At 41.7% G+C, this 26,661-nt stretch overlaps 1 protein-coding gene across 1 annotated transcript; it reads left to right on the forward strand.

Annotated features, from left to right (window-relative positions):
* Positions 1-2,679: 2,679 nt before the first annotated feature.
* On the forward strand, positions 2,680-26,661 carry Rnf168 (ring finger protein 168). The gene is made up of 6 exons (NM_027355.2): positions 2,680-3,634; positions 7,530-7,606; positions 10,589-10,768; positions 14,338-14,459; positions 17,122-17,200; positions 23,607-26,661. Exons 1-6 carry the CDS (start codon positions 3,328-3,330, stop codon positions 24,543-24,545), a joined length of 1,704 nt encoding a protein of 567 aa, NP_081631.2. The 5' UTR covers positions 2,680-3,327; the 3' UTR covers positions 24,546-26,661.

A 26,661-nucleotide genomic window follows, 5' to 3' on the forward strand; every position in this document is an offset into this window, starting at 1 on the left:
TCATTACTCAGATTTGGTGTTTTATTTATAATGTTATATACAAAAAGGGGCAAAAACAATTTTATACACACACACACACACACACACACACAATTTTTTGTTCACGACATAGTTTCTCTGTGTCTGTAGCCTCAGCTGGCTTTAAACCTGGATATTTGCCTGCCTCTGTTTCCCAAGTGCTGGATAGCCATGGCTGCCCAGCATACCTATAATATCTTCAAAGGATACTGTGTATAAGTTTAGATATATCCACTTCTGCAGTGATACTTAAGTGATGTGGGGTTTTTTTGGGGGGGGTGGGGGTAGAGGACTAAGAATCTAAGAGTCAAAGGGAAAGAAATTGTTTTCACTGGCTAGTAGAACTTCTCTAGACAGGACATGACATCATTGTCTCGAATCAGAGAAGCTGTGATTGGCCACAGCACAGGGTCATGAGATCAGTCCTACTGCCATTTCCTCGTTGATGGAAAAGGGAAATGCTACTTTCCCCTGAGTCTCCAACCCCAGACCTAGGCTGTACATACTCTTGCTCCAGCCACACCTAATCTTCAGGGACGCTAGACTATACAGGAGGTGGGACGCTAGACTGTACAGGAGGTGGGACGCTAGACTGTACAGGAGGTGGGACGCTAGACTGTACAGGAGGTGGGATGCTAGACTGTACAGGAGGTGGGACGCTAGACTGTACAGGAGGTGGGACGCTAGACTGTACAGGAGGTGGGACGCTAGACTGTACAGGAGGTGGGCAGTTGATTGGGGTTCAGAATGCAGTGGTGCAGCTTTGGGGGTCATCCCCACACGGAGGTGGGGATTTTAGATGGTTTGCCTTCAAGTCATCCATGCCTCTGTAAGTAACCCACACCCATGCTCCTGTAAGACCAATGAACTCATTGGTTCACCACGCTGGACTTGGTTGGAATCTCTTCTTTGGTCTGTCTTTGCCCTGTCTAGGCGAAACAGACATTTCTTTATATTTCCCTAGGAAGAGTCAGACTGCTTGCTCAATTTGAACATTTTGAATTTTGAATGCCTTTTGAAGGGCAATTAATCAATTGAAAGCATGAAATAATAGGGGTGGAGAGATGACTCAGTGGCTGAGAGCATGTATAGTTCTTCCAGAGGACCAGAGTTCCACTCCCAGCACCTATGTCAGTGTCTCAGCCACAGCTCCAGGACAGTCTTGCTACTTTCTGCCAAGCTTGTGGGCCTTAAGTCGTTAGAAAGGAAGCTGAAGACCTCAGTGGACTGTGACACAGAAAGAAGTATAAATGCCAAGTTGTCACAGATCTGAGGAACAGAAACCATAACCAAGGCAACTCTTTCTTTTTTTTCTCTCTCTTTTTTTGGTTTGGTTTTTCTGAGACAGGGTTTCTCTGTATAGCCCTGGCTGTCCTGGATCTCACTTTGTAGACCAGGCTGGGATTGAACTCAGAAATCCACCTGCCTCTGCCTCCCGAGTGCTGGGATTAAAGGCGTGTGCCACCACGCCTGGCCACAAGGCAACTCTTATGACAATATTTAATCAGGGCTGGCTTACAAATTGAGAGGTTCAATCCATTATCAAGGTGCCAGAGCATGGCAACATCCAGGCAGGCATGGTGCAGGAGGAGCTGAGAGTTCTACATTTTCATCTGAAGGCTGCTAGCAGAATACTGCTTCCAGGCAGCTAGGATGAGGGTCTTAAAGCCCACACCCATAGTGACTCACCTACTCCAACTGGGCCACACCTTCTAATAGTCCCATTCCCTGGGCCAAGGATATGCAAACCATCACAGACTCCAACTCCAGGTCCTCCTGTTTCTGCCTCTGCCTTTGCTACCTAAATGCCTCAATTACAAGACACACGTGTCCATGCCTAGTTCAGAGGTCCTTCCTTCCTTCCTTCCTTCCTTTTTGAAACAGAGTCTCTTACTAAACTCACTGTATAGACCAGGCTGATCTCTACCTCACAGAGACCCTCCTGCCTCTGCCTGCAATGTTTTGGGAACCAGCTGACCAATTGAGGAAGGGTCTCATATAGCCCAGGTTGACCTGGAACCAGTTATGTAGCCAAGGCTAGTTTATAATAATCCTTTTGTGACTACTTCCCAAATGCTGGGATTGATTATAGAAATGGGTCTCTTGTTGAGTTCTTCAGACTCCACATACCAAACCCAATAGGCATTTACTCATGCTAAAGTCTGGGGTAGAGGGCCCAAGCCAAGCACCCCCAAAACAAGAGGGAAAGCAATAACAGCCAAATCTCTACATTGCTGTTTTAGCCAGTACCATAAGGATATCACCCCCACCTTATTTAACCTTTACAAGGATTCTTTGAAACCACAGGTGTAACTCTTTGTTGCTGCTCTCCTTGAGCGTCACTTGTCTATAAGGCCAATATCTGCTGCTCATTCTATAAAATGCTAGTGTTGCAAATAAATGCTAAGAAAAATCTTTAAGGTAAATTTGTTGTAATTTCTTCTTTTAGCACTAAGAACTTTAGAAAGCTTTGTTAGGAGAAGGGTAGCCTAAAGAATACTGAAAGAATAATTACAAAAATTCCTGTTCGGATCTTGGTTTAGAGAGTTACTTGAGTAAGCAAGATTCTGCAGCCTACAGTAGCCGAGCGACCAAAAGCGGGAGGAGTTGCTACTAGCAGGCTAGGCGGGAACGCAGACGCAGCTCCCGGAAGTCCCGCCCGACTGAGCGGTTCCTTGGGGGAAGACGTGCCGTTTTGGCGGGGAATTGTGACGTCCGTGGAGCCCGGGTACCTGCTCCGGCCGCGGCCAGTAGACCGATTGGCAGGACAGCGGGTGCGAGCGGCTGGGTCTCGGGACCCGGGGGGTACCGCGAGGTGTTCCAGAAGCTGGAGCGTGGGCACTGGAGGGCTGCCTCCACCGCAACGGCGAGACGGAAGTCCCGCGGCGGCCCGAGCCCGGATTCCGGGCGGTACCGGGTGCTCTGGGAGCGGCGGTGCCCGGGCTTCCGGCTCTGGCAAGCCCGGCCGCCTCGCGCGTAGAGGCGGGTCCTCACCGCGTAAGAAGGGGAGCTGGATGAGCGCTTGTGTGGCGCGGGGAGACAGAACCACTCTCCGCCCCGAGGCCGCCGACTCCCGGAGGAACGTTCTTTCATTCCCTTGCTGGACTCAGGGCATAACTGTTGACCTGACATCACAGCTCCTGCTTGTCTCGGGCCCGTGGGAACTCAGGCCTTCTGGATCTCAGTCCGCTGCTGTGTGTGAGAGTAAACACCAAACGGCTCGCTGCTTTTCTCCGTTCTGGGCGTGATTAGGCGAAAGACGACTTTAGTCCCTTTCTGATTTTAACGTTGGGTAGGTCTCATTAGCATATGAAGATGGCTGCACCTAAAACCTCCATCCCTTCCTTAGCCGAATGTCAGTGCGGGATCTGTATGGAAATCCTCCTAGAGCCTGTAACCCTACCTTGCAACCACACGCTCTGTAACCCATGCTTCCAGTCCACTGTTGAAAAGGCCAATCTATGCTGTCCCTTCTGTCGTCGCCGGGTCTCTTCGTGGACTCGGTACCATACCCGAAGAAATTCTCTGGTCAATACAGACCTGTGGGAGATTATTCAAAAACACTATGCAAAGGAATGCAAGCTTAGAATCTCTGGACAAGAATCAAAGGAAATCAGTAAGTAAAATTAAGCATGTTTATTGGGTAAAACGGCCCAAAATCCCTTTGAAAGGGAACCATTTTTGTTTTTGCTTTTCGAGAAAGGGTTCCTCTGTGTTGCCCTGGCTGTCCTGGAACTCACAATGTAGATCAGGCTGGCCTCGAACCCAGAGATCCACCTACCTCTGCTTCCTGAGTTCTGGGATTAAAGGTATGAGCCACCATCGCAGGGCTCGAACCATCATTTTCTAATTTAAAGAAAAAGAAAAAGAAGGCTAAATAGTCTGAATCGTGAGGATTTGTGGTTTTATAAGCCCTGCCCACACATCAGTTAAAGTCAAGGACAGAGTTACATCACGTGTAGTAATGGTCAAGTTGTGTTCATCTGCTGTGAATTAGGGTTTTTTTTTTTTTTTTAACATTTTTTTAGACATGTTTTGAGACACAGTTTTATTACTGTGTAGCATGGGATAGCCTTAGCCTCACAAATACTGGAGTTGCAGGTGTGCTATTACACACCTGTCCTTTATAATGTAGTAGTATTAGTGAGGGTTGCCCTTTATAAGGGCAGAATGGTAAGTATTTTTGTGGACTATATAGTCTACTGAAGACACTTGGTGAGCTCTGCCACTGTAGAACAAAAGCCACCGTAGTCAATACATTAATTTACATTACCCTTTGTAAATGAAGATAGTGCCTGTGTTTCCATAAAACTTTATGAAAAACAAAAAGTGGGGGGGCAGATTTGTCCTGTCAATGAATCATGGCTAAATAGCCCCTGTCTTAGAATATCACTATTACTGTTCTTAAGAACAATTCTTTATCTGTGGAGGTAGCAGAATTAAATAATTGCAGATACTTCGGAAGGGAAAACTTGAGATTTCTTATTTTTTAAAATATGTATTTAGAGTGTGTGAATGTAAGTGCCTCATGTGCATGTGGTGCAGAAGAGGCAGGAGAACTAGAACTGAGTGACAAAGTTATAGGTTGTCATGTGAGTACTTGGAACCAACCAAACCCAGGTACTCTGGAAGAACAGTAAGCATTCTTTTTTTTTTTTGAGACAGGGTTTCTCTGTGTAGCTCACTCTGTAGAGACCAGGCTGGCCTCGAACTCAGAAATCCTTCTGCCTCTGCCTCCCAAGTGCTTGAGTTAAAGGCGAAAATTTAATTTTTTGTAACCCAATTGAAAGATTTTTTTTGAATATATAGTTCTGTTTTCAGGTGGCTCAAATATGAAAAGGAAGGCCCTTCCTCTTAATCGCCTTTGAAATATGAGAACATATTAGTACAAACTTGTAAAATGTATAAAAATAGTAGGACAAAAAGGTAGAAGTGTCCAAGTGACATCAATGGATGGATAAACTAAATGTACATATCTGCAACAGAATATATTGCTCTTTCATTAAATGGAATTGTTAAAGTTGTAATGTGGGATGAAGGCTTTGTTCTAGCTGTCATTACTCAGGTGATTCCATATGGAGAGCATTAACGACATCATTGGATCAGTCCACTGATAAGTTTATCCCAGCTGGGCTGTTAGGTGAGGCCTGTCTGGAGGAAGTATACTGGAAATGCCTGTGACAGGTTTGCTTTTTGACTGCAGTTGAAGTGGGCACCTCTCCTCTACCAAGCTTTTTCACAATCATGTTTCTGCCTTGCACAGGCATAAAACCATAAATGCAAACCTCTGAACGAGCCAAACTAAATCTTTTCTCTCTCAAGTTATTTATGTGATGCATTTTGCCATAGCAAAACACAGGAACACAATTGACAGGTTCCAGATCATGGAAATAAAGAGGTGCAGACCAGCCTAGCCTGAAATCATAACAGTCTACCTGTTTCTTCCTTCAAGCTAGGACAAGAGGCCTGTGTTACTGTAAGACCTGGGGTAGGCCACAAATCCCAGACGAGCCCCCGCATATAAGACCCCCCCCCAAGCTGGGCCTCTGCTCAAGTCCCCGGATGAGCTGGCCGGCACCCCAAAGACTCGAGAGAAAATCACACCTGATGCAAACTGCAAGAGGTTTTATTTTCAGCTAGCTGAGGACGAACTCCACACGCTGAGCAAGGCAGGGGAGTTCAACCCTGAGCGGTAACAGTAGGGGGCTTTTAACAGCTAGCTGAGGAATTGGGAGGAGAGTTCTTCTCTGCCAGGTGTCCTTGGTAAAATTACAATTATAGCATCTCTGGCTGTAAGGCTCAGAAACAAAAAGGCTTTTTGCTGGCTATAGAGAACAAAGAGCTTCTTTCTGACTGTATTTTTAGAGATCAGGGAAAACAAGCTTGGGGGAATGTTTTAGGGGCTTTACCTTTCAGGGAGAAACGCTTTAAGTCAGGGTCTCACATGCCTGGCTCCACCTCATGACTCTTTAAACTATTTTTCTTGGTACTATTGGACTTTAAAATCTTCAATAAATGTCTAAATTGTAGGCATGGGATATAGGTCAGTGGCAGAGTGCTTTGGATTCAATCATACATATACACATATTAGCTTTTAAAAATGTAGAGCCAGGGGCTGGAGAGATGGCTCATCGGTTAAGAGCACTGACTGCTCTTCCGAAGGTCCTGAGTTCAAATCCCAGCAACCACATGGTGGCTCACAACCATCCATAATGAGATCTGATGCCCTCTTCTAGGTGTCTGAAGACAGCTACAATGTACTTAGATATAATAATAAAGAAATCTTTAAAAAAAAAAATGTAGAGCCAGCCCTGGTGGTGGTGCACACTTTTAATCATTGCACTCAGGAGGAGTATCAGTTTCCTAAAGCCAGAATGACAGAGTACCACAAACTATATGACAAAAAAAAAAAAAAAATTTCCTAATAGTTTTGGAGGTCAGAAGTCAAACTGAAACCAAGGCCTTTGACATTCCACACCACTTTCTAGCTTTTTGGTCTCTTCTGTGTGTTAGTGTTATGCCTGATGTATGGTTGTGCGCTGTGTACATGCCTGGTGCCTGCCAAGGCCAAAGAGGATGTTGGATCTCTTGGAGCTAGAGTTAGAGATGGTTGTGAACACCCACCATGCAGGTGCTGGGAATCAAACTCAGGTCCTTTGCAAGAGCAGCCAGTGCTTTTAAAATCCCATCCCCTTCTCTGAATGTCTTAATACCATCTCCCATTTGTGCATGTTTGTCTTTGTGTCCAAATTTGTTCCATATTTACAAGATTACTAGTCATAATTAAAAGATTCACCCCGGGGAGGGGAGGGTATGGGGGACTTTTGAGATAGCATTTGAAATGTAAATGCAGAAGATTCACCCCAGTGACCATAGTTAAATTGATTACCTCCAGATGATCCTGTCTCCAGATAAAATCATATTCTCAAGCACTGAAAAACTACAAAACGTTAGATAAATGGAAAATTCAAAGACCTAGCTGGGAATGGTGGTTTGTGGCTCAATACTTCTAATTACAACAGAGGAATCTGAGGCAGGAGGATCACAAATTAGAGGCTAGACTTTGTCTCAATGTTTAAAAATCAATTTATTCACTCCTTCATTAATCTCTTAGTATATTTTTTGTTTTTGTATTTTCAAGACAGGGTTTCTCTGTATAGCCCTGGCTGTCCTGGAACTCACTTTGTAGACCAGGCTGGCCTTGAACTCAGAAATCTGCCTGCCTCTGCCTCCCGAGTGCTGGGATTAAAGTCATGAGCCACCACTGACTGGCTGTTTATTTGTTTTTTAAGTACTCTATTGGTGGGTTTTTATGGCCCAGGGCCTGGTGCATGCTAAATATGAACTCTGCTATTGATCTTCATTCCTAGTTCTGCCTTTTACAGTTATTTTAATAAAAATTGTGTGTGTGTGTCTGTGTGTATATGTTTGTGTACTAAGTTTTACTAAGAGGCCAAAGTTAGACTTAAAGTTCTGTGTTGCCCTAACGCTGTTTGTTTCCTTGAAAACAGTTGATGAGTGCCAGCCAGTTCGTCGGCTCAGTGAACCTGGGGAGTTGAGGCGAGAATATGAAGAGGAGATAAGCAGGGTGAGTAGGAAATAGTTTTTTTCAGTTTTTTGTTCTTTTGTTTTGTTGAGAATGCCTTTGCTGTGCTTTCAATCTCATAAATCCTAAATTTACATATAACTACCATGTACTGAAAGGTTAGTAATTTTAATAGACTTTATAACTGCAATACCCTCTCCTCCCTATTAAAAGTATTTGGTTGTGTTAAGGCATGATTTCACAGAGATCTTGCCTCTGCTTCTCAAGTGCTGGGATTAAAAGCATAAGCCAACTAAATTACCTAGAGGTTCCATTTTTATTTACTTTTTATTTTTATTTTTTGTGTATGGGTTTTGCCAGTATGTATGTTTGTGCATCCCATGTGTTCTTGTTCTTAGAGGTCAGAAGAGGGCATAGGATTCCCAGGAACTGTAGTTACACTGAGCCACCATGTGGGTCCTCTGGAAGAGTAAGAAACTGGGGCTCTGAACTAAACTAATGAGCCATCTTTTTGGCCCAAGGTTCCTTTTTAAATATTCAACCACAACAACAATAAGCTAGTTTTTATTACTTATATATAACTAGTAGTGGGTGCTTTTTTATTTTCAGAGAGGGACTTGCTGTGTAGCAGCAGCTGCTTTAGTACTTACAATATACAGTTAGTGATCCTAAGCATTCAAGTATAAGTACTACTTTGATTTCCCTTTGATTTTTAAGGGTTTTTACCTTAAAAAGGATGATTAAGAAGTGGTAGACTGTGGGTGTGGTGAGGAAAGTATCCAGGGAGACTGAAGTGCAGAGTGAGAAAAGGTTTAGCTTACAGTGAAGCAGTTGAGAGCATCACTAGGCACTGTGGTACTGGGAGGATAGTCAGCTGTTTTTGAGATGGGCTCTTCTTGCTCTATATCCCAGGCTGTCCTAGAACCAACGGTGTAACCTAGCTAGATTGCCCTCAGCCTGGTGATCCTCTTGCCAGAGCCTCCTCAGTGCTGGTATTATAGGTGACTAGCTCCATGTGAATTAGTAATTTTGGTCTGAGAAGGCAGCAGGAAAGCAGGGTAGAAAGAGGAGCTTGTCCAAGGCTGACGGATGTCATGGTCCAGTGTAAGGGGGGAGTGCTGAGGAGCGGCCATTGACTTCCTCCACCGAGAAATAATTGATTCCTGTGTCTTGGAAGTTCCTTTAGAAGTGTGAAGTTAGGGACCTTATGACTAATTGAGAAACAAAAAGACTCAGCAGGCAAGGTGCTAGAAATAAACTACACCAGTTCAGATGAGTACTGCTGGGACAGCATGCTGCTGTCAGAGCAAGCCTAGTGCTGCTTTTTCTCAAAGGCCAGTTTCCTGAATTTATTTCAAAAAAGAATCAGTAGGGGCTGCTTTTCTAACTGGAACTCTGTGTTGTAAAGATGCAGTAAAGTTTGAAATTGGGCTGTGTACAGCTCAGTGTCGGCATACTCCAGAGGAGCACAAGCAGTTGTATGTGACGTCACAAAAGCCATCTTTATTTATTTATTTTTTGCCAGCAGGAGTAGGATAGGAACTTCAGAGGGTAAAGTGGTCTAGCAAATAAAAGAGCTGTTGTCGTCCAGGAACCACAGTTGTATGTTACTCATGGAGGCATCGTCTAACACACGAGTGAATGAAACACAGTGCACTTAGGCCAAGCTGCCACAGAATGAAACAGAGTGCTTGAGTAAATTCTAGAGGAAAAGAAATGGGCCTTACTGTAACTATACAACCAACTGGGAGTCTGTTGTAGTAAGTATCCCTGTTGAACTAGCTGCAGCAGTTGCTTCCCAAAGGTTAATAGAATAGAAACGTTTTACTCACCCAGTATGACTTGCAAAAAGAGGACTTGTTTGATTAGGGAAAGGGGGAGGAGTTGGAGATAGGGTCTTCAGACCTGACCCAGGTTAGCCTTGTCTAATGGTTAGACACAGCGGAGATTACAGGTGTATTACCACACCCAGCTAAAGTCAAATGTTTGCTTCTTGCTTTCTTATTGTGTGTGTGCATTTGTGCCCATGAATGAGAGTCTAGACATTGATATCTGGTCTCTTCCCTGATCCTTCTCCACCTTGTTCTTTGAACTTCAGTCTCGTGGAACTTCACCTCATCAATTCAACTGGACGGGCTAATCCGTGAACACCCACCTTCTGTGTGTGTGCTGGGGATCCAAACTCGGTTCTCAGTTCCTTTTGCTTGGATAGCATTCACTTTCCCACATGGAGCCACCTAAAGTTTCTCTTAGTTGCTTATAAAGATAGTGTATGTGCACAGAGAAGTCCTGTCCTGTATAGTTCTCCATCTATTCCTTTTAGACAAAATGTCTCCTGAACCTGGACAGGTTGTTATTCCTGCTGCTGCTGCTAGTTTTTCCTCAGCTAGTCTGGAAGCCAGTAAGCCTCAATGATCCTCCTGTTTTCACAAATAAACACTCACACAAGTAATATTTAAAAATAAACAAACAAACATGCCAGGCATGGTGGTGCATGTCTTTATTCCCAGCACACTGGAGGTGGAACTAGGTGGATCTCTTTCAGTTCCAGGATACCCAGGACTACATAGAGAAGAGACTCTGCTTTTAAAAAGAACAAAAGTAGCAGCAGCTGGGCCTAGGGTATTCGTGCCCTGCTCCACCTTGGAAATCTTCCTCTTCTCCTTACTAAGTCTGTCTGCTCTGCTTCAGAGAGCAGCAGCAGCACCTAGGGTTGGGCTTAGGCGGGAGTGGCTTCCCATGAACTCAGGAAAACACTCCTGTGCCTGTGCCTGTGCTGCTATGGTGGAAACTGGTAAGGACTGAGGGCAAGAGGTTTGAGTCTTTGACGGAAGCTCTGTTGGCCTGACTGGCATGGCTTCCTGAGGGTAGGACTTTGAACTGGCTGTAGAGGAGTTTGCCTGTGGAGACCTGAATTCATTGGAGATACATTCTCACTAGTTTTTACTTAATTTTCTGTTAAAATTATTGTGAAATATGAGTATTTCAGAGACTCAAAAAAGGGTGTCCTTCATTATTTTTAAGGTGGAGGCTGAGCGACAAGCCAGCAAGGAAGAGGAAAACAAAGCCAGTGAGGAGTACATCCAGAGATTGTTGGCTGAGGAGGAGGAGGAGGAGAAAAGACAGAGAGAAAAAAGAAGAAGTGAGATGGAAGAACAGCTGAGAGGCGATGAAGAACTGGCTAGGAGCCTGAGCACCAGTATCGTAAGTTTACACAGACATGCTCCCATCTTTGGCACCTGAAGAAGGCACTACAACAATTAGAAGTTTGTTAGGATATATTTGTCCTACTAAAGGAAAAACTTTTTTTTTTTTTTTCCCCAGACAGGGTTTCTCTGTATAGCCCTGGCTGTCCTGGAACTCACTTTGTAGACCAGGCTGGCCTCGAACTCAGAAATCCACCTGTCTCTGCCTCCCGAGTGCTGGGATTAAAGGCCACCATGCCCAGCACATTTTTTTTTTTTAATTTGTGAGTATATACCACATGTGTTTGGGTGTCCCCAGGGCCAGAAGGGCATCAGATCTACCTGAATTATAGGCAGTTGTGAGCCACCTGACGTGGTTGCTAGGAAGTGACTTGGGTCCTCTCAAGAGCAGTTGGTGATTTAAACCTCTGAGCCATCTCTCCAACTCCAAGATAAATAATAGTAATAATAATAACAACAGACTTTTCTTGTGTTTTGTTTGTTTGTTGTTGTCTATTGTCTGTCTGTCTTTAGTCCTGTGCATTCTAGGGACTCCCTGTGGAGATCTCACAGAGGTCGCCTGCCTCTAACCTCCCTCTTGAATGCTAGTATTAAAGGCCTGTATAACACTCTCAGCCCAACAAACTTTTTTATGAATGCAACTTTTTTTTTTAAAGATTTATTTTATTTATAGTACACTGTAGCTGTCTTCAGACACACCAGAAAAAGGACATCAGATCCCATTACAGATGGTTGTGAGCCACTATGTGCTTGCTGGGAATTGACTCTTAGCAACTGAGCCATCTTTCCAACCCTGAATGCAACATTTTTGTGTACATTTACTGTGTATATTTTGTTGCATATTTACTGTAGTTGGTTACATGTTCATCGGGGTTAGGGATATGTAATATTTTGTGTATTGTTGCATATTTACTGTAGTTGGATGCATGTTCATCAGGGTTAGGGATATGTAATATTTTGTGTATTGTTGCATATTTACTGTAGTTGGGTGCATGTTCCTCAGGGTTAGGGATATGTAATATTTTGTGTATTGTTGCATATTTACTGTAGTTGGGTGCATGTTCCTCAGGGTCAGGGTTATGGATTGCATCCCAGGATAGGCACATAAGTGATACCCTCAGCCTGATCCTGTTTTGTTTTACATTTACTTAGTGCATGGTACCACATTAGTGGCAGTCAGAGGACAGATTGTAGGAGTTGGTTCTCTCCTCCTCCTGTGTGGGTTCTGGGGATCAAACTCAGGTCTCAAGTAGTGCTGGCAAGTGTGTTTACCCCTTGAGATCTATTAAATTATTGCTTATAAAGAAAAATAAAAGGCAAGGTGGTAAAACATATGCTAAACCCTAAGGATTTTAGGGCTTAGTGCCGTAAAAGAGCCTGGGAGGTAGAAGACAAAGCTGTAGCACTTGCTATAGCAGTGAACTATATATCTAGGTTTCTTGTTTCTTTTTTTTTTTTTTTGGTTTTTCGAGACAGGGTTTCTCTGTGTAGCCCTGGCTGTCCTGGAACTCACTCTGTAGACCAGGCTGGCCTTCAAACTCAGAAATCCGCCTGCCTCTGCCTCCCAAGTGCTGGGATTAAAGGCGAGCACCACCATGCCCGGCTGACTCTTACTATTTATAATGTATTTAAGCTTTGAGATCTTATCCCCTTTTTGTTGTAGTCTTTCCTTGGTTCTAGTTAAAATTTATAAAGATACACCGTCAGGAAATTAAATTAACCAGTTATGGGTTAATCCTAGCACTTTAGGAGGCTGAGGTAAAAGGATCACTGCAGTTTCAAGGCCAGTGTGAGCTACACAGCCGAAACTGTCTACAAACAAATGTGCAAACTGGAAAGTGATGGGGGGAGGGAAGAATGGAAGGAAAGAGACCAGTCGTCTCAGGTAGAGTAGTAAGTGGATGATAAGTGGAATAGAGATGGAGATATGGAAAAAGGGAATTTGGAGTCACTTGGACCTACTAAGTCTAGTTTTCAATGAGGTCAGAGTAGATTATTGAAATTTTGAATAATTGTTGGTTTATTGTAAAATTTTAGAGATGGGTGAACAATTATGACTTATTTCTGTGTAATAACTTTTGCTCCAGATATTTTCTTGGCTCTTTAAATAATATTTTCTACAGTAGAGTAAGGTAGCTGCGCTTACGTGAGACTGTCAGGCTGGCTCAGTGGCAGAGAGTGCTGCTTACACTCACAAAGAGCCCAGAGTTGATTCTTCGCACCTACATACATGGCAGCTTACAGCCATCTTTTATTCTGGTTCCAAGTATCCAACACCCTCTTCTGAACTCCCCTAGTGTCAGGCATGCATGTGGTGCACAGACATATGTGTTGGTAAAATACCCATACATATAAAATAAGGAAATCTTTAAAAAAAACAAAAAACAAAAAAAACCCAAAAAACCATGAAATTATTGGCTAGGAGATTAATTAGTAAATTCATTTATTTGAGAGTGTATTTGTGTGTATTGTGTTTCATTTTATATATATATATATATAATATATATATATGATAACTATATTTTATAGTAACAAATGTAATTTAGGCAAACTTGAATAGGCTTAATTTTGTTTATATAGGTATACCTCTATATCTCAATTAATTTTGGGATCTCTCATACATACAAAAATTTAAAAATAGTCAACTTTTACATAAAATGGCATTGCTTTGCATATAACCTAATTCTCCTGTATACTTATTTTCACTATTTGACCAGTGTGTGTGTGTGTGTGTGTGTATGTGTGTGTGTAAGTGATCAGTACCTTTAACTACTAAGCCATCTTGCCTTCCATGGACTTTAAATCATTATTTTTTATTTTTGAAAAATGGTAAGAATTTTGAGTTAGGGTCTGAAGTGATGGCTCAGTGGTTAAGAGTATTGACTGCTCTTCCAGAGGACCCAAGGTTCAATTCGCAACACCCACATGGCAGCTTACACTTGTCTCTAACTCTAGTTCCAGGGTATCTGACACCTTCACACACATACAAGCAAGCAGAACACCAGTGCACATAAAATACAAATAAGTTATTTGTCTTAGTTGGTATTTTACTGCTGTAAAGAGACACCATGACCAAGGCAACTTTCTTTTTTTTTTTTAATCTTTATTTATTATATGTAAGTACACTGTAGCTGTTTTGAGACACTCCAGAAGAGGAAGTCAGATCTTGTAACAGATGGTTGTGAGCCACCATGTGGTTGCTGGGATTTGAACTCAGGACCTCTGGAAGAGTGCTCTTAATCACTGAGCCACCTCTCCAGCTCCTGAGCCATCTCACCAGCTCCACCAAGGCAACTCTTTTTTTTTTTTTTTTTTTTCGAGACAGGGTTTCTCTGTGTAGCCCTGGCTGTCCTGGAACTCACTCTGTAGATCAGGCTGGCCTCGAACTCAGAAATCCACCTGCCTCTGCCTCCCAAGTGCTGGGATTAAGGGCATGCGCCACCACTGCCCGGCTCTTTAAAAAAATTTTAAATTAAAAAGAATTTTGAGTTAATACAATTCAAAGCTTTTTATTTCATCAAGTTCTTCTTAATAAAATGTCTTTGTATGTTTTTCTTGTTATTGAAGAACAGCAACTATGAGAGAAATACCTTGGCTTCTCCTTTGAGTTCCAGAAAATCAGATCCAGTCACAAACAAGTCCCAGAAGAAAAATACAAGTAAACAAAAAACCTTTGGAGATATTCAAAAGTAAGTGAGCATGGCTGTCACTTCTCCATTGATGGTCTACTGGGTGTTTGCCTTTGGGTTGTGTTCATACTGACTACCAAATCTTTAAGGTTTGTTAATGAGCTTTGTTTACTTATTTTTTATGTGTTTAAGTGTTTTGCCTGCATGTAAATGCATGGAGTGTGTGGCTGGTGCCCTTGGATGTCAGAAGACAGCGCTGGATTCCGTAGTACTAGAGTTACGGCTGTCTCGGGGGCCTAGTGTAGGCACCAGGAACTGACCCTGGCTCTGTATCAGACATGGAGCCAACACGCATACCTGCTGGACCATCTTACCAAAAAACTATTTTAATTGAAAGCTTGAGCCAGGTGGTCACACCTCTTATCCCAGCACTTGGGAGGCAGAGGCAGGCGGACCTCTGTGAGTCAAAGGCCAACCTGGACTACAGAGCTAGTTCTAGAATTGTTCTAGTTCTGTGTAGCCAAGGCTACACGAGGAAACCCTGTCTGGAAAAAACAAAACAAAACAAAAAAAAAAATTAAGAGCTAGAGAGATGGTTTAATGGTTAAGAGCATTTGTTGCTTTTTCAAAGGACCCAAATTCAATTCTCAGACTTAAATCAGATGTGGTAGCTCCTAGCCCACTCATGGAATACCAGGCACTTTTCTGGCCTCTACAGACCATGAAGCATACAGTCATACAAACATACATACATAAGTAAAAATAAAATGAATCTTTAAAGAATGTGGGCTGGAGCTGGGCATAGTGGTGCATAGGCATATATATGCCTGTAAACTCAGCACTCAGGAGGCAGAGGCAGATGGATCTCTGGGTTCCAGGACAGCCAGGCAACACAGAGAAAACATGTCTTGAAAAAACAAAATCTAATTTTTTTTTTTGGTTTTTTTCTTGTTTGTTTGGTTTGGTTTGGATTTGTTTTTTCAAGTCAGGGTTTCTTTGGGTAGCCTTGGCTGTCCTGGAACTCACTCTGTAGACCAGGCTAGCCTGTCTTGGAGACCTTTCATAGAACACTTTCTCAATTTAAAAAAAAATGAGAAGGAAGAAAACCTCTTTCCAAACAGTCCCATATGTCCCATCTTGCTTTTTTTCAAATTCATGGCCTCTTTTTCATTAATTGTTATTACATGCATATATGTATGCTTATATACATGTATATTCCTATGTATAATCCTGTCCCTTGGTATACTGTTACTTGTAGGTGTGTGGGGTTTTGTTTGTTTGTTTGTTTGTTTGTTTGTTTGTTTGTTTTTTGAGACAGTCTCTTTTCTCTGTATCCCTGACTGTCTGGGAACTCACTCTGTAGACCAGGCTAGCCACAAATTTAGAGATCAGATCTGCCTCTTTCTCTCTGCCCCTCTGCGCCTCTGCGCCTCCACCTCCTGAGTGCACCACCACTGCCTGGCTATTAACTATTTCTTTTCATGCCTCTTATATATTTCCTTGATAAGATCTTTAAGGAAAAAAGTCACTAAGGACTGTGGTTGCTTTTAAAAAGGATGCTTTATGCTTTGAACTAGGTATGATTGATGACATACATTCAGTCACACTTACTCTAAAGGCTAAATAATAAGACAGGAGAACTTGGGGTTGAACCCAGCCTGGACATGGTAAGTCGTTGTCTAAAAAGGAGTCGCCGCTAGTTGTGGTAGTGTACATTGGTAGGATTTGCTGAAGGAGGCAGATGCAGGCGATTCACGAGTTTGAGGCCAGCCTGAGCTACACATTTAAAAGGAGGTGGAGGCTAGACTGTAGAAATACATGTTTTGCAGTCTGTAGCAGTGAGTGAGGTGGGATGCTGTTGAGCCTTTGACGTTTCAGATTGCCAGGAGGACCTCAAGAGCTGCTTCATGCAGAGTTCGAGTGGAGAAATTGCTTTGTCAGAGGAGGATAATGAAATCCTCTCATCTAAATGTTAGGATGTCAGATGCCTCCATGATTCATGGAGTTGAAAGAAGAGCATATGTAACATGTCAGCTCTTGGTTTGTACTAACTGCCACCAATAAGCCTTTTTTACCATGGGAGAGAATTGAAGTAATAACAAATAGCTGTTAACATGCATGAGAACCTGGGTCCCTGCTGACAGAAACAATAAAGCCATTTTCTTAAAATAAAAGAAAAAATAATAGCCAAATTTTCTGGTAAGACAAAATAGCCTCCTCTTAGAATAATGACTTGTTGTTTGTTTATTTTTGAGATCGTTTCTCTGTGTAGCCCTGGCTGTCCTGGAACTCAAGCTGGCCTTGAACTGGGGAGTGCTCTGTCTCCTGAGTACTGGGATTAAAGATGTGAGTCACCACTGCCTAGCCTAAAATGATATTTTTGTGAATTTTGAGAAACTTTATGGCCTTCCATTGTTTGATCCTATCAACCTTTAAACTCTTTTCAAGAATTATAAGATATTAAAATGACCTTTTCTTCCCTTTCTGTTTTTACACTAAAATACAGTGCTAAACCCCAAAGCTCATGCCTCCTGTGTGCTAGCCAGGCAGTCTTGGAAAACTCAGGGTTTCAAATATTATCTTAGAGTTGACCGGAGACCTGGAGATGTTCCAGTAAGATAGCAAGCAAAAATGGTTCATCAACCTTTTACCATATTGGATTTTTTTCAAAACATCTAAGTTTTAGTAAACTTTAAATTTTTGTTTGTTTGTTTGTTTAAAGATATTTGTCACCTAAGTTGAAGCCTGGGACCGCCTTGGCATGTAAGGCTGAGCTTGAGGAAGACATCTGCAAGTCTAAGGTACGTTGATGCTCAGAGTGGGGCGGGGCATTGACTCCTGCTGTGCATTACTAAGACCTGGGCTGTCTTGGCTCACTTCTCTCTAATGGACCCTGATAGATACTTTTGTCTTTGTTATCAGAGGTGCTCCGCCCTGGCTACCAGTGGATGCCTTCTTAGTAAATACACAAACAAGTGAGCTTCTCTTGTGTCCAAGTAAAACTTTCTCTTTTCTTTGGAGATTTTATTGATTTATTTCTTTTATTATTAAAAAATTTTTTTTATTATTATTCTTTTTATTAGGTATTTTCTTCATTTACATTTCCAATGCTATCCCAAAAGTCTCCCATACCCCCCCCACTCCCCTACCCACCCACTCCCACTTCTTGGCCCAGGTGTTCCCCTGTACTGGGGCATATAAAGTTTGCAAGACCAATGGGCCTCTCTTTCCAATGATGGCCGACTAGGCCATCTTTTGATACATATGCAGCTAGATTCAAGAGCTCTGGGGTGTACTGGTTAGTTCATATTGTTGTTCCACCTATAGGGTTGCAGATCCCTTTAGCTCCTTGGGTACTTTCTCTAGCTCCTCCTGTGATCCATCCAATAGCTGACTGTGAGCATCCACTTCTGTGTTTGCTAGGCCTCGGCATAGTCTCACAAGAGACAGCTATATCAGGGTCCTTTCAGCAAAATCTTGCTAGTGTATGCAATGGTGTCAGCATTTGGAGGCTGATTATGGGATGGATCCCCGGGTATGGCAGTCTCTAGATGGTCCATCCTTTCATCTCAACTCCAAACTTTGTCTCTGTAACTCCTTCCATAGGTGTTTTGTTCCCAATTCTAAGAAGGGGCAAAGTGTCCACACTTTGGTCTTTGTTCTTCTTGAGTTTCATGTGTTTTGCAAATTCTATCTTATATCTTGGGCATTCTAAGTTTCTGGGCTAATATCCACTTATCAGTGAGTACATATCATGTGAGTTCCTTTGTGATTGGGTTACCTCACTCAGGATGATGCCCTCCAGGTCCATCCATTTGCCTAGGAATTTCATAAATTCATTCTTTTTAATAGCTGAGTAGTACTCCATTATGTAAATGTACCACATTTTCTGTTTCCATTCCTCTGTTGAGGGACATCTGGGTTCTTTCCAGCTTCTGGCTATTACAAGTAAGGCTGCTATGAACATAGTTGAGCATGTGTCCTTCTTACCGGTTGGAACATCTAATGGATATATGCCCAGGAGAGGTATTGTGGGATCCTCCAGTAGTACTATGTCCAATTTTCTGAGGAACGGCCAGACTGATTTCCAGAGTGGTTGTACAGGCTTGCAATCCCACCAACAATGGAGGAGTGTTCCTCTTTCTCCACATTTTCGCCAGCATCTGCTGTCACCTGAGTTTTTGATCTTAGCCATTCTGACTGGTGTGAGATGGAATCTCAGGGTTGTTTTGATTTGCATTTCCCTGATGATTAAGGATGCTGAACATTTTTTCAGGTGCTTCTCAGCCATTCGGTATTCCTTAGGTGAGAATTGTTTAGCTCTGAGCCCCTTTTTTTAATGGGGTTATTTGATTTTCTGGAGTCTACCTTCTTGATTTCTTTATATATATTGGATATTAGTCCCCTATCTGATTTAGGATAGGTAAAGATCCTTTCCCAATCTGTTGGTGGCCTTTTTGTCTTATTGACAGTGTCTTTTGCCTTACAGAAGCTTTGCAATTTTATGAGGTCCCATTTGTCGATTCTCGATCTTACAGCACAAGCCATTGCTTTTCTATTCAGGAATTTTTCCCCTGTGCCCATATCTTCGAGGCTTTTCCCCACTTTCTCCTCTATAAGTTTCACTGTCTCTGGTTTTATGTGGAGTTCCTTGATCCACTTAGATTTGACCTTAGTACAAGGAGATAGGAATGGATCAATTCGCATTCTTCTACATGATAACAGCCAGTTGTGCCAGCACCATTTGTTGAAAATGCTGTCTTTTTTCCACTGGATGGTTTTAGCTCCCTTGTCAAAGATCCAGTGACCATAGGTGTGTGGGTTCATTTCTGGGTCTTCAATTCTATTCCATTGGTCTACTTGTCTGTCGATATACCAGTACCATGCAGTTTTTATCACAATTGCTCTGTAGTACAGCTTTAAGTCAGGCATGGTGATTCCACCAGAGGTTCTTTTATCCTTGAGAAGAGTTTTTGCTATCCTAGGTTATTTGTTATTCCAGATGAATTTGCAGATTGCCCTTTCTAATTCATTGAAGAATTGAGTTGGAATTTTGATGGGGATTGCTTTTGACAAGATAACCATTTTTACTATACTGATCCTGCCAATCCATGAGCATGGGAGATCTTTCCATCTTCTGAGATCTTCTTTAACTTCTTTCTTCAGAGACTTGAAGTTCTTATCATACAGATCTTTCACTTCCTTAGTTAGAGTCATGCCAAGGTATTTTATATTATTTGTGACTATTGAGAAGGGTGTTGTTTCCCTAATTTCTTTCTAAGCCTGTTTATCCTTTGTGTAGACAAAGGTCATTGACTTGTTTGAGTTTATTTTATATCCAGCTACTTCACTGAAGCTGTTTATCAAGTTTAGGAGTTCTCTGGTGGAATTTTTAGGGTCACTTATATATACTATCATATCATCTGCAAAAAGTGATATTTTGACTTCTTCCTTTCCAATTTGTATCCCCTTGATCTCCTTTTGTTGTCGAATTGCTCTGGCTAGGACTTCAAGTACAATGTTGAATAGGTAAGGAGAAAGTGGGCAGCCTTGTCTAGTCCCTGATTTTAGTGGGATTGCTTCCAGCTTCTCACATTTACTTTGATGTTGGCTACTGGTTTGCTGTAGATTGCTTTTTATCATGTTTAGGTATGGGCCTTGAATTCCTGATCTTTCCAAGACTTTTATCATGAATGGGTGTTGGATTTTGTCAAATGCTTTCTCCGCATCTAATGAGATGATCATGTGGTTTTTGTCTTTGAGTTTGTTTATATACTGGATTACATTGATGGATTTCCGTATATTGAACCATCCCTGCATCCCTGGGATGAAACCTACTTGGTCAGGATGGATGATTGTTTTGATGTGTTCTTGGATTTGGTTAGCGAGAATTTTATTGAGGATTTTTGCATCGATATTCATAAGGGAAATTGGTCTGAAGTTTTCTATCTTTGTTGGGTCTTTCTGTGGTTTAGGTATCAGAGTAATTGTGGCTTCATAGAATGAATTGGGTAGAGTACCTTCTGCTTCTATTTTGTGGAATAGTTTGTGAAGAACTGGAATTAGATCTTCTTTGAAGGTCTGATAGAACTCTGCACTAAACCCATCTGGTCCTGGGCTTTTTTTGGTTGGAAGACTATTAAAGACTGCTTCTATTTCTTTAGGGGATATTGGACTGTTTAGGTCATTAATCTGATCCTGATTTAACTTTGGTACCTCGTATCTGTCTAGAAATTTGTCCATTTCATCCAGGTTTTCCAGTTTTGTTGAGTATAGCCTTTTGTAGAAGGATCTGATGGTGTTTTGGATTTCTTCAGGATCTGTTGTTATGTCTCCCTTTTAATTTCTGATTTTGTTAATTAGGATGCTGTCCCTGTGCCCTCTAATGAGTCTGGCTAAGGGTTTATCTATCTTGTTGATTTTCTCAAAGAACCAGCTCCTCATTTGGTTGATTCTTTGAATAGTTCTTCTTGTTTCCACTTGGTTGATTTCGCCCCGGAGTTTGATTATTTCCTGCCGTCTACTCCTCTTGGGTGAATTTGCTTCCTTTTGTTCTAGAGCTTTTAGGTGTGTTTTCAAGCTGCTAGTGTGTATTGATTTATTTCTAAAGAGATTTTGAATTTTTTTTTTTCCTTTCAAAAGAGACATGCTTTCTCTGTGTTGCCCTGGCTGTCCTGGAACTGGCCTTGTAAAGACCGTCTGCCTTTGTCTCCTAAACATAGGCATATGTGCTCAAACATAGGCCAGATTTGGCTTATGGGCCATGGTTTCTTTTTTTTTTTGTTTGGTTTTGTTTGTTTTTTCTGGACAGGGTTTCTCTGTGTGTTCCTTTAGCCATCCTGGAACTTACTCTGTAGACCAGGCTGGCCTCAAATTCACAAAGATCCGACTGCCTCTGCCTCCTGAGCTCTGGGATCAGAGGTGTGTGTACCACAACTGCTTGGCTGGGCCATCATTTCTAATCTCTAACATAAAATTTACACAACTGAACAGGTTACATGTGGCTCCTGTTTACCTAGGAGACTTTCAGATGCAAAGTAGTATATTTTAGGAGGGCCTTGTTAGCCAGGTATATCAAGGAGGAGTCCTTACAACTGAGACGCTAAGCAGCAGCCAAGCAAGAATGTGGTGTCACTCAAACCCCATGTGGTGTGGGCCTATAATCCTTTCACACAGGAAAGAAGATTATGAATTGAACTATATAGCAAGTTCCATGCCAGTCTAGACTACATGGTAATACTCTGTTTCAAAAGTCAATTATTTCTGGTAACATCCCCAGTATACAGCTCCAAGGGGTCCTGGTAAAGAACAAACTTAGAGTTGCTTTTTGTTGTTGTTTTGTTTTGTTTTATTTTATTTTTAAAAAGTCACTTCAAGGGGCTGGAGAGATGGCTCAGTGAGTAAGAGCACTGACTGCTCTTCTGAAGGTCCTGAGTTCAATTTCCAGCAACCACATGGTGGCTCACAACCATCTGTAATAGGATCTGGTGCCCTCTTCTGGTGTATCTGAAGTCAGCTACAGTGAACTTACATATAATAATAAATAAATTTTTAAAAAAAGTCACTTCAAGGTTTGGCTTTAAAAAAAATTTGTGTATTTTGCCTGTATGTATGTATGTATATATGTATGTATGTGTGTGGTGCCTGTGGAGTCCAGAAGAGGGCAACAGTTCCCTTGGAACTGGAATTACAGATAGCTGTGAACTGTCATGTGGGTGCTGGAAATTCAGTCTAGGTCCTCTGATGTACAGCCAGTTTTCTTAGCCACTGACTCATCTCTCCAGCCCTGCCTAAGAGCTAAGTAAAAAAAGAAAGTGTGTATTTCTGCTAGTCTCTCATTTAGTGTTCCTTTTAATGTTGAATGTAGACAACAAACGACAGTACTAGTAATAGTAGTTGTGGCTCTGTCACTGAGAGAAAACACGGGTATTGTCTAGGAATGGTAGCATAACCAGGGCTTGAGAGAGCCTAAGAAACAGTGGTTTTGGAAGTGTAAATCAGTAATACAGTCTGTATATAGAGTGAGCTCCAGGTTTGATTCCTATCACCAAGGGAAGGAAGGAGAAGGGAGAGGAAGGGAAACATATTTGCTACAAATTTTTTTAATAATTCTCTCTTCCTTAATATACAAATAATTCAGTTTGCTAGTATATCTTATCAAATGAAAACCTTTTGTGGGTTAAGAAATTAAACAAACAGGCTGGAGAGATGGCAGAATCTCTTGTCCAAGAGTCTCACATCAGTTTGCTAAACTGTCAGACCCTATCTCAAAAAAGACATCTCACCTGTGGTGGCGCATGACTTTAATCCCAGCACTCGGGAGGCAGAGCAGGCAATTTTCTGAGTTCTAGGCCAGCCTGGTCTACAAAATTAGTTCCAGGACAGTCAGGGCTATACAGAGAAACCCTGTCTCAAAAAACAAAAAGGTGGGAAAAACAAAACAAAACAAAAACAAAAACAAAAAATTCTCCTCAGAATAGGTCTTTGTAGACACATCATTAAAATACTCAAGAAGGGCTGGAGAGATTTCTTGGTTTTTTAAGATCACTCACTGCTCTTTTGGAGTGCCCAAGTCTGGCTCATTTACATCAACTGCTGTAACTCCAGCTCCAGGGACTCTGGACATTTTCACTCATGGTCATGCATTCCTCCCTTCCTCCCCAATATATACACATAATTAAAAATAAAATCTTTATAATGTCAGAGAAGGTCCATAGCACGTACAGGTCAACACACTCTGGACCAGAAGCTTGTAAGGTGAAAGAGGCCATGTCCTGATGCCAGCTATTGGCCATATGTTAAACATAATTAAAGCTACTGTAGGTTTCCATGTCAGTGAAATGACTTGTCCTGATCTTACTTGGCACACCAGGTAAAAAAAATAAAGTTAAGAAAGAATTATGGCTGGGCAATGGTGGCGCACACCTTTAATCCCAGCACTCCGGAGGCAGAGGCAGGCGGATTTCTGAGTTTGAGGCCAGCCTGGTCTACAAAGTGAGTTCCAGGACAGCCAGGGCTATACAGAGAAACCCTGTCTCAAAAAACAAAAAACAAAAACAAAAAAAAAAAAGAAAAGGTGGGTACAGTGGTGATGAGAATCCCTCATTAGTAATATGTGATCGTGTCTAGTGACCATTCATCTAAGAGATGAGTGTAGCTGGCTTATACGTTTTCTCTATATATACTCAGGAGTTTTGTTTTCTACAGGAAACTGATAGGAGTGACACGAAGAGCCCTGTGTTGCAAGACACAGAAATTGAAAAAAATATACCAACACTTTCTCCTCAGACCTGCCTGGAAACTCAAGAACAAGGTTCGGAGTCTTCTGCAGGGATACCCGGGCCACAGTTATGTGTAGGAGACACTAAAGAGTCCCTTGAGGGAAAAGTTGAAACAGTATCAACCAGTCCTGATGATTTATGTATTGTAAATGATGATGGACCTAGAGCCACAGTTTTTTACTCTAATGAAGCTGCAGTTAACTCTTCTAGTAAAATAGAAAATGAAGAATACTCTGTGACAGGTGTGCCCCAGTTAACTGGGGGCAACAGAGTTCCAACAGAGAGTAGAGTGTATCACTTACTAGTTGAAGAAGAGATTTCCGACAGAGAAAACCAGGAATCTGTATTTGAAGAAGTCATGGATCCATGTTTTTCTGCAAAAAGAAGGAAAATATTCATCGAATCCTCCTCAGATCAAGAAGAAACAGAAGTGAATTTTACACAAAAACTGATAGATTTGGAACATATGCTTTTTGAGAGACATAAGCAAGAAGAGCAGGACAGATTGTTAGCATTACAACTTCAGAAAGAGGTAGATAAAGAGCAAATGGTGCCAAACCGGCAGAAAGGATCCCCAGATCAGTACCAGCTACGCACACCCTCACCCCCAGACAGGCTGCTGAATAGACAAAGGAAGAATTCCAAAGATAGGAACTCCCTACAGCAAACTAATGCAGATCACTCAAAATCTCCGAGGAACACAAAAGGTGACTATTGGGAGCCCTTTAAAAACACATGGAAGGATTCAGTTAATGGAACAAAGATGCCAACTTCTACTCAAGATAATTGTAATGTATCTAAAAGTGCCTATACCGTACAGCATAGAAAGTCCCAGAGAAGCATTGTTCAAATGTTTCAGAGATAACCAAGCAAAGCATGGGGAAAGAGTTCTATAATCCAGAAATGATGTATTGCAAAGCTAGCTCTTCTGTCCTAATATCCTGAGATGTCTCACATTCTGCTCAGCAAGCTTGCTTACTCTCTGAGGTTTGGTTACAAAGGAAGAATTTACAAATGTGTTTCTACAAAAGACGGCTAGTAGGAAACAACCTTGGGAATTGTTTCCATTGTCAATAACTGCAGTGTTCTAAGTGTGGCATCTTTACAGGTATAAAAACACCTTGGTCAGTACATCTTCAGGTGCCACTTCCCTTTCCAAAACTTTTATAGCCTTTTTTTTCCCTCTTTTTTTTTTTAAATGAATGGGTAAGGAGTCCACACAGGTATCTTCCATAACACTAATTAGTTCCCTTCATAGTTTTAATTCTAAGCATTTTAGCATTTCCTTTGAATTAAAATAGGTAAGTATCGGACTGGAGAGATGGCTCAGCGGTTAAGAGCGCAGACTGCTCTTCTGAAGGTCAGCTGCTCTTCTGAAGGTCGCAAGTTCAAATCCCAGCAACCACATGATGGCTCACAACCATCCATAATGAGATCTGATGCCCTCTTCTGGCCTGTCTGAAGACAGCTACAGTGTACTTACATATAATAAATAAATCTTTAAAAAAAACAGGTAAGTATCAACATCAATTAGTTACAGAATAGCTGCTAGATTGTTTGTTTTTTTTAAAGATTTATTAAAAAAAAAAAAGCCGGGTGTGGTGGCGCACGCCTTTAATCCCAGCACTCGGGAGGCAGAGGCAGGCAGATTTCTGAGTTCGAGGCCAGCCTGGTCTACAGAGTGAGTTCCAGGACAGCCAGGGCTATACAGAGAAACCCTGCCTCAAAAAAAAAGAAAAGAAAAGAAAAAAAAAAGATTTTATTATTATACATAAGTACACTGTAGCTGACTTCAGACAGACCAGAAGAGGGTATTAGATCTCATTACGAGTGGTTGTGAGCCACCGTGTGGTTGCTGGGATTTGAACTTAGGACCTTCAGCAGCACTCTTACCTGCTGAGCCATCTCTACAGCCCCACTGCTAGATTGTTAATGCAAGGGTTTAAGAGTGGCATGGGCTGAGTGGTGGATTGGTAGGTAGGGAATCCCTGGAACTGAATGGGTAATCAGAAACTGGGTCCAACATGGACTTCAGGCTTCTTGTAGCAGAACATTCTCTTTAATCCCTTTAAGTGGCAGAAAATATTTAGAGTTTACAGCTTTTCCCTCCATGGCATCTTGGTGTGAGAGGGCGAATTGGTATATTTTTACTGATCTTGTCTAGAAACAAATAAATTATTGTAAGAAAATGATACTACGCTCTGCTGTCGAACACCTGGCTTTACCATCCTCGCTGCTTACTGGCTCAGACACATGCTTGTATGTGCGCACAGATGGAAAATGGTGTGGGTTTGTCTTGCATTACCCTGGGATCCAGACGAATCTTGTCAAGTTGAGCTTCTATCTTTTGTTAAGACAACTTAGCAAGCTGTAGTTTCAGTAGATTCTCTTCTGGTGTCTTGGCTCCATTTATTTCCTGTGAACATAATAAACTGTCCTAATGCAGTGTTTGGCTTTTTCCACATTTTTGTCATTTGAATTTTTTCTTCCGAGTTTTAAAACTTTTTTTATGTTTATCTTGGCAATTTTTTTTTCCTCTAAAAGCAATTTAACTTAATGCTTTAGGAAGATAGTGATGGGACTTCAAATTAGATATTATCACATTCAATCTTTGTGAAATAGTTCATGACCAAAAAGGGACTAAGAAGAACATTCCTGTATGGTATAGTGAGAGTTTATATATTTACCACCAGTTTGTCCGTGGGCAATCATCCTGATTGAAGTTGTTTTCAGGTTTTTAGTTTCTCTGTTAGCTCTCTGTTATTCTTACTGTTGATACCTTTGTGTTAGCATTAGATTTTTTAAATTGGTCATTAGTGAACTGCTTTTTCCTCATTTTTGTTGGAAAATATTAGAGTATTAAAGCTGTGCAGATTTGAAAAAAAGATGCCTGGCATGATGGCACAGCCTAATTCCAGCATGTCAGAGGCAAGGGCATCTCAGTTCTTAAAAAAAAAAATTAAAAGAATGATTAATAAAAA

The sequence above is a fragment of the Mus musculus genome, chromosome 16, assembly GCF_000001635.26.
Source record: "Mus musculus strain C57BL/6J chromosome 16, GRCm38.p6 C57BL/6J".
NCBI lineage: Eukaryota > Metazoa > Chordata > Mammalia > Rodentia > Muridae > Mus > Mus musculus.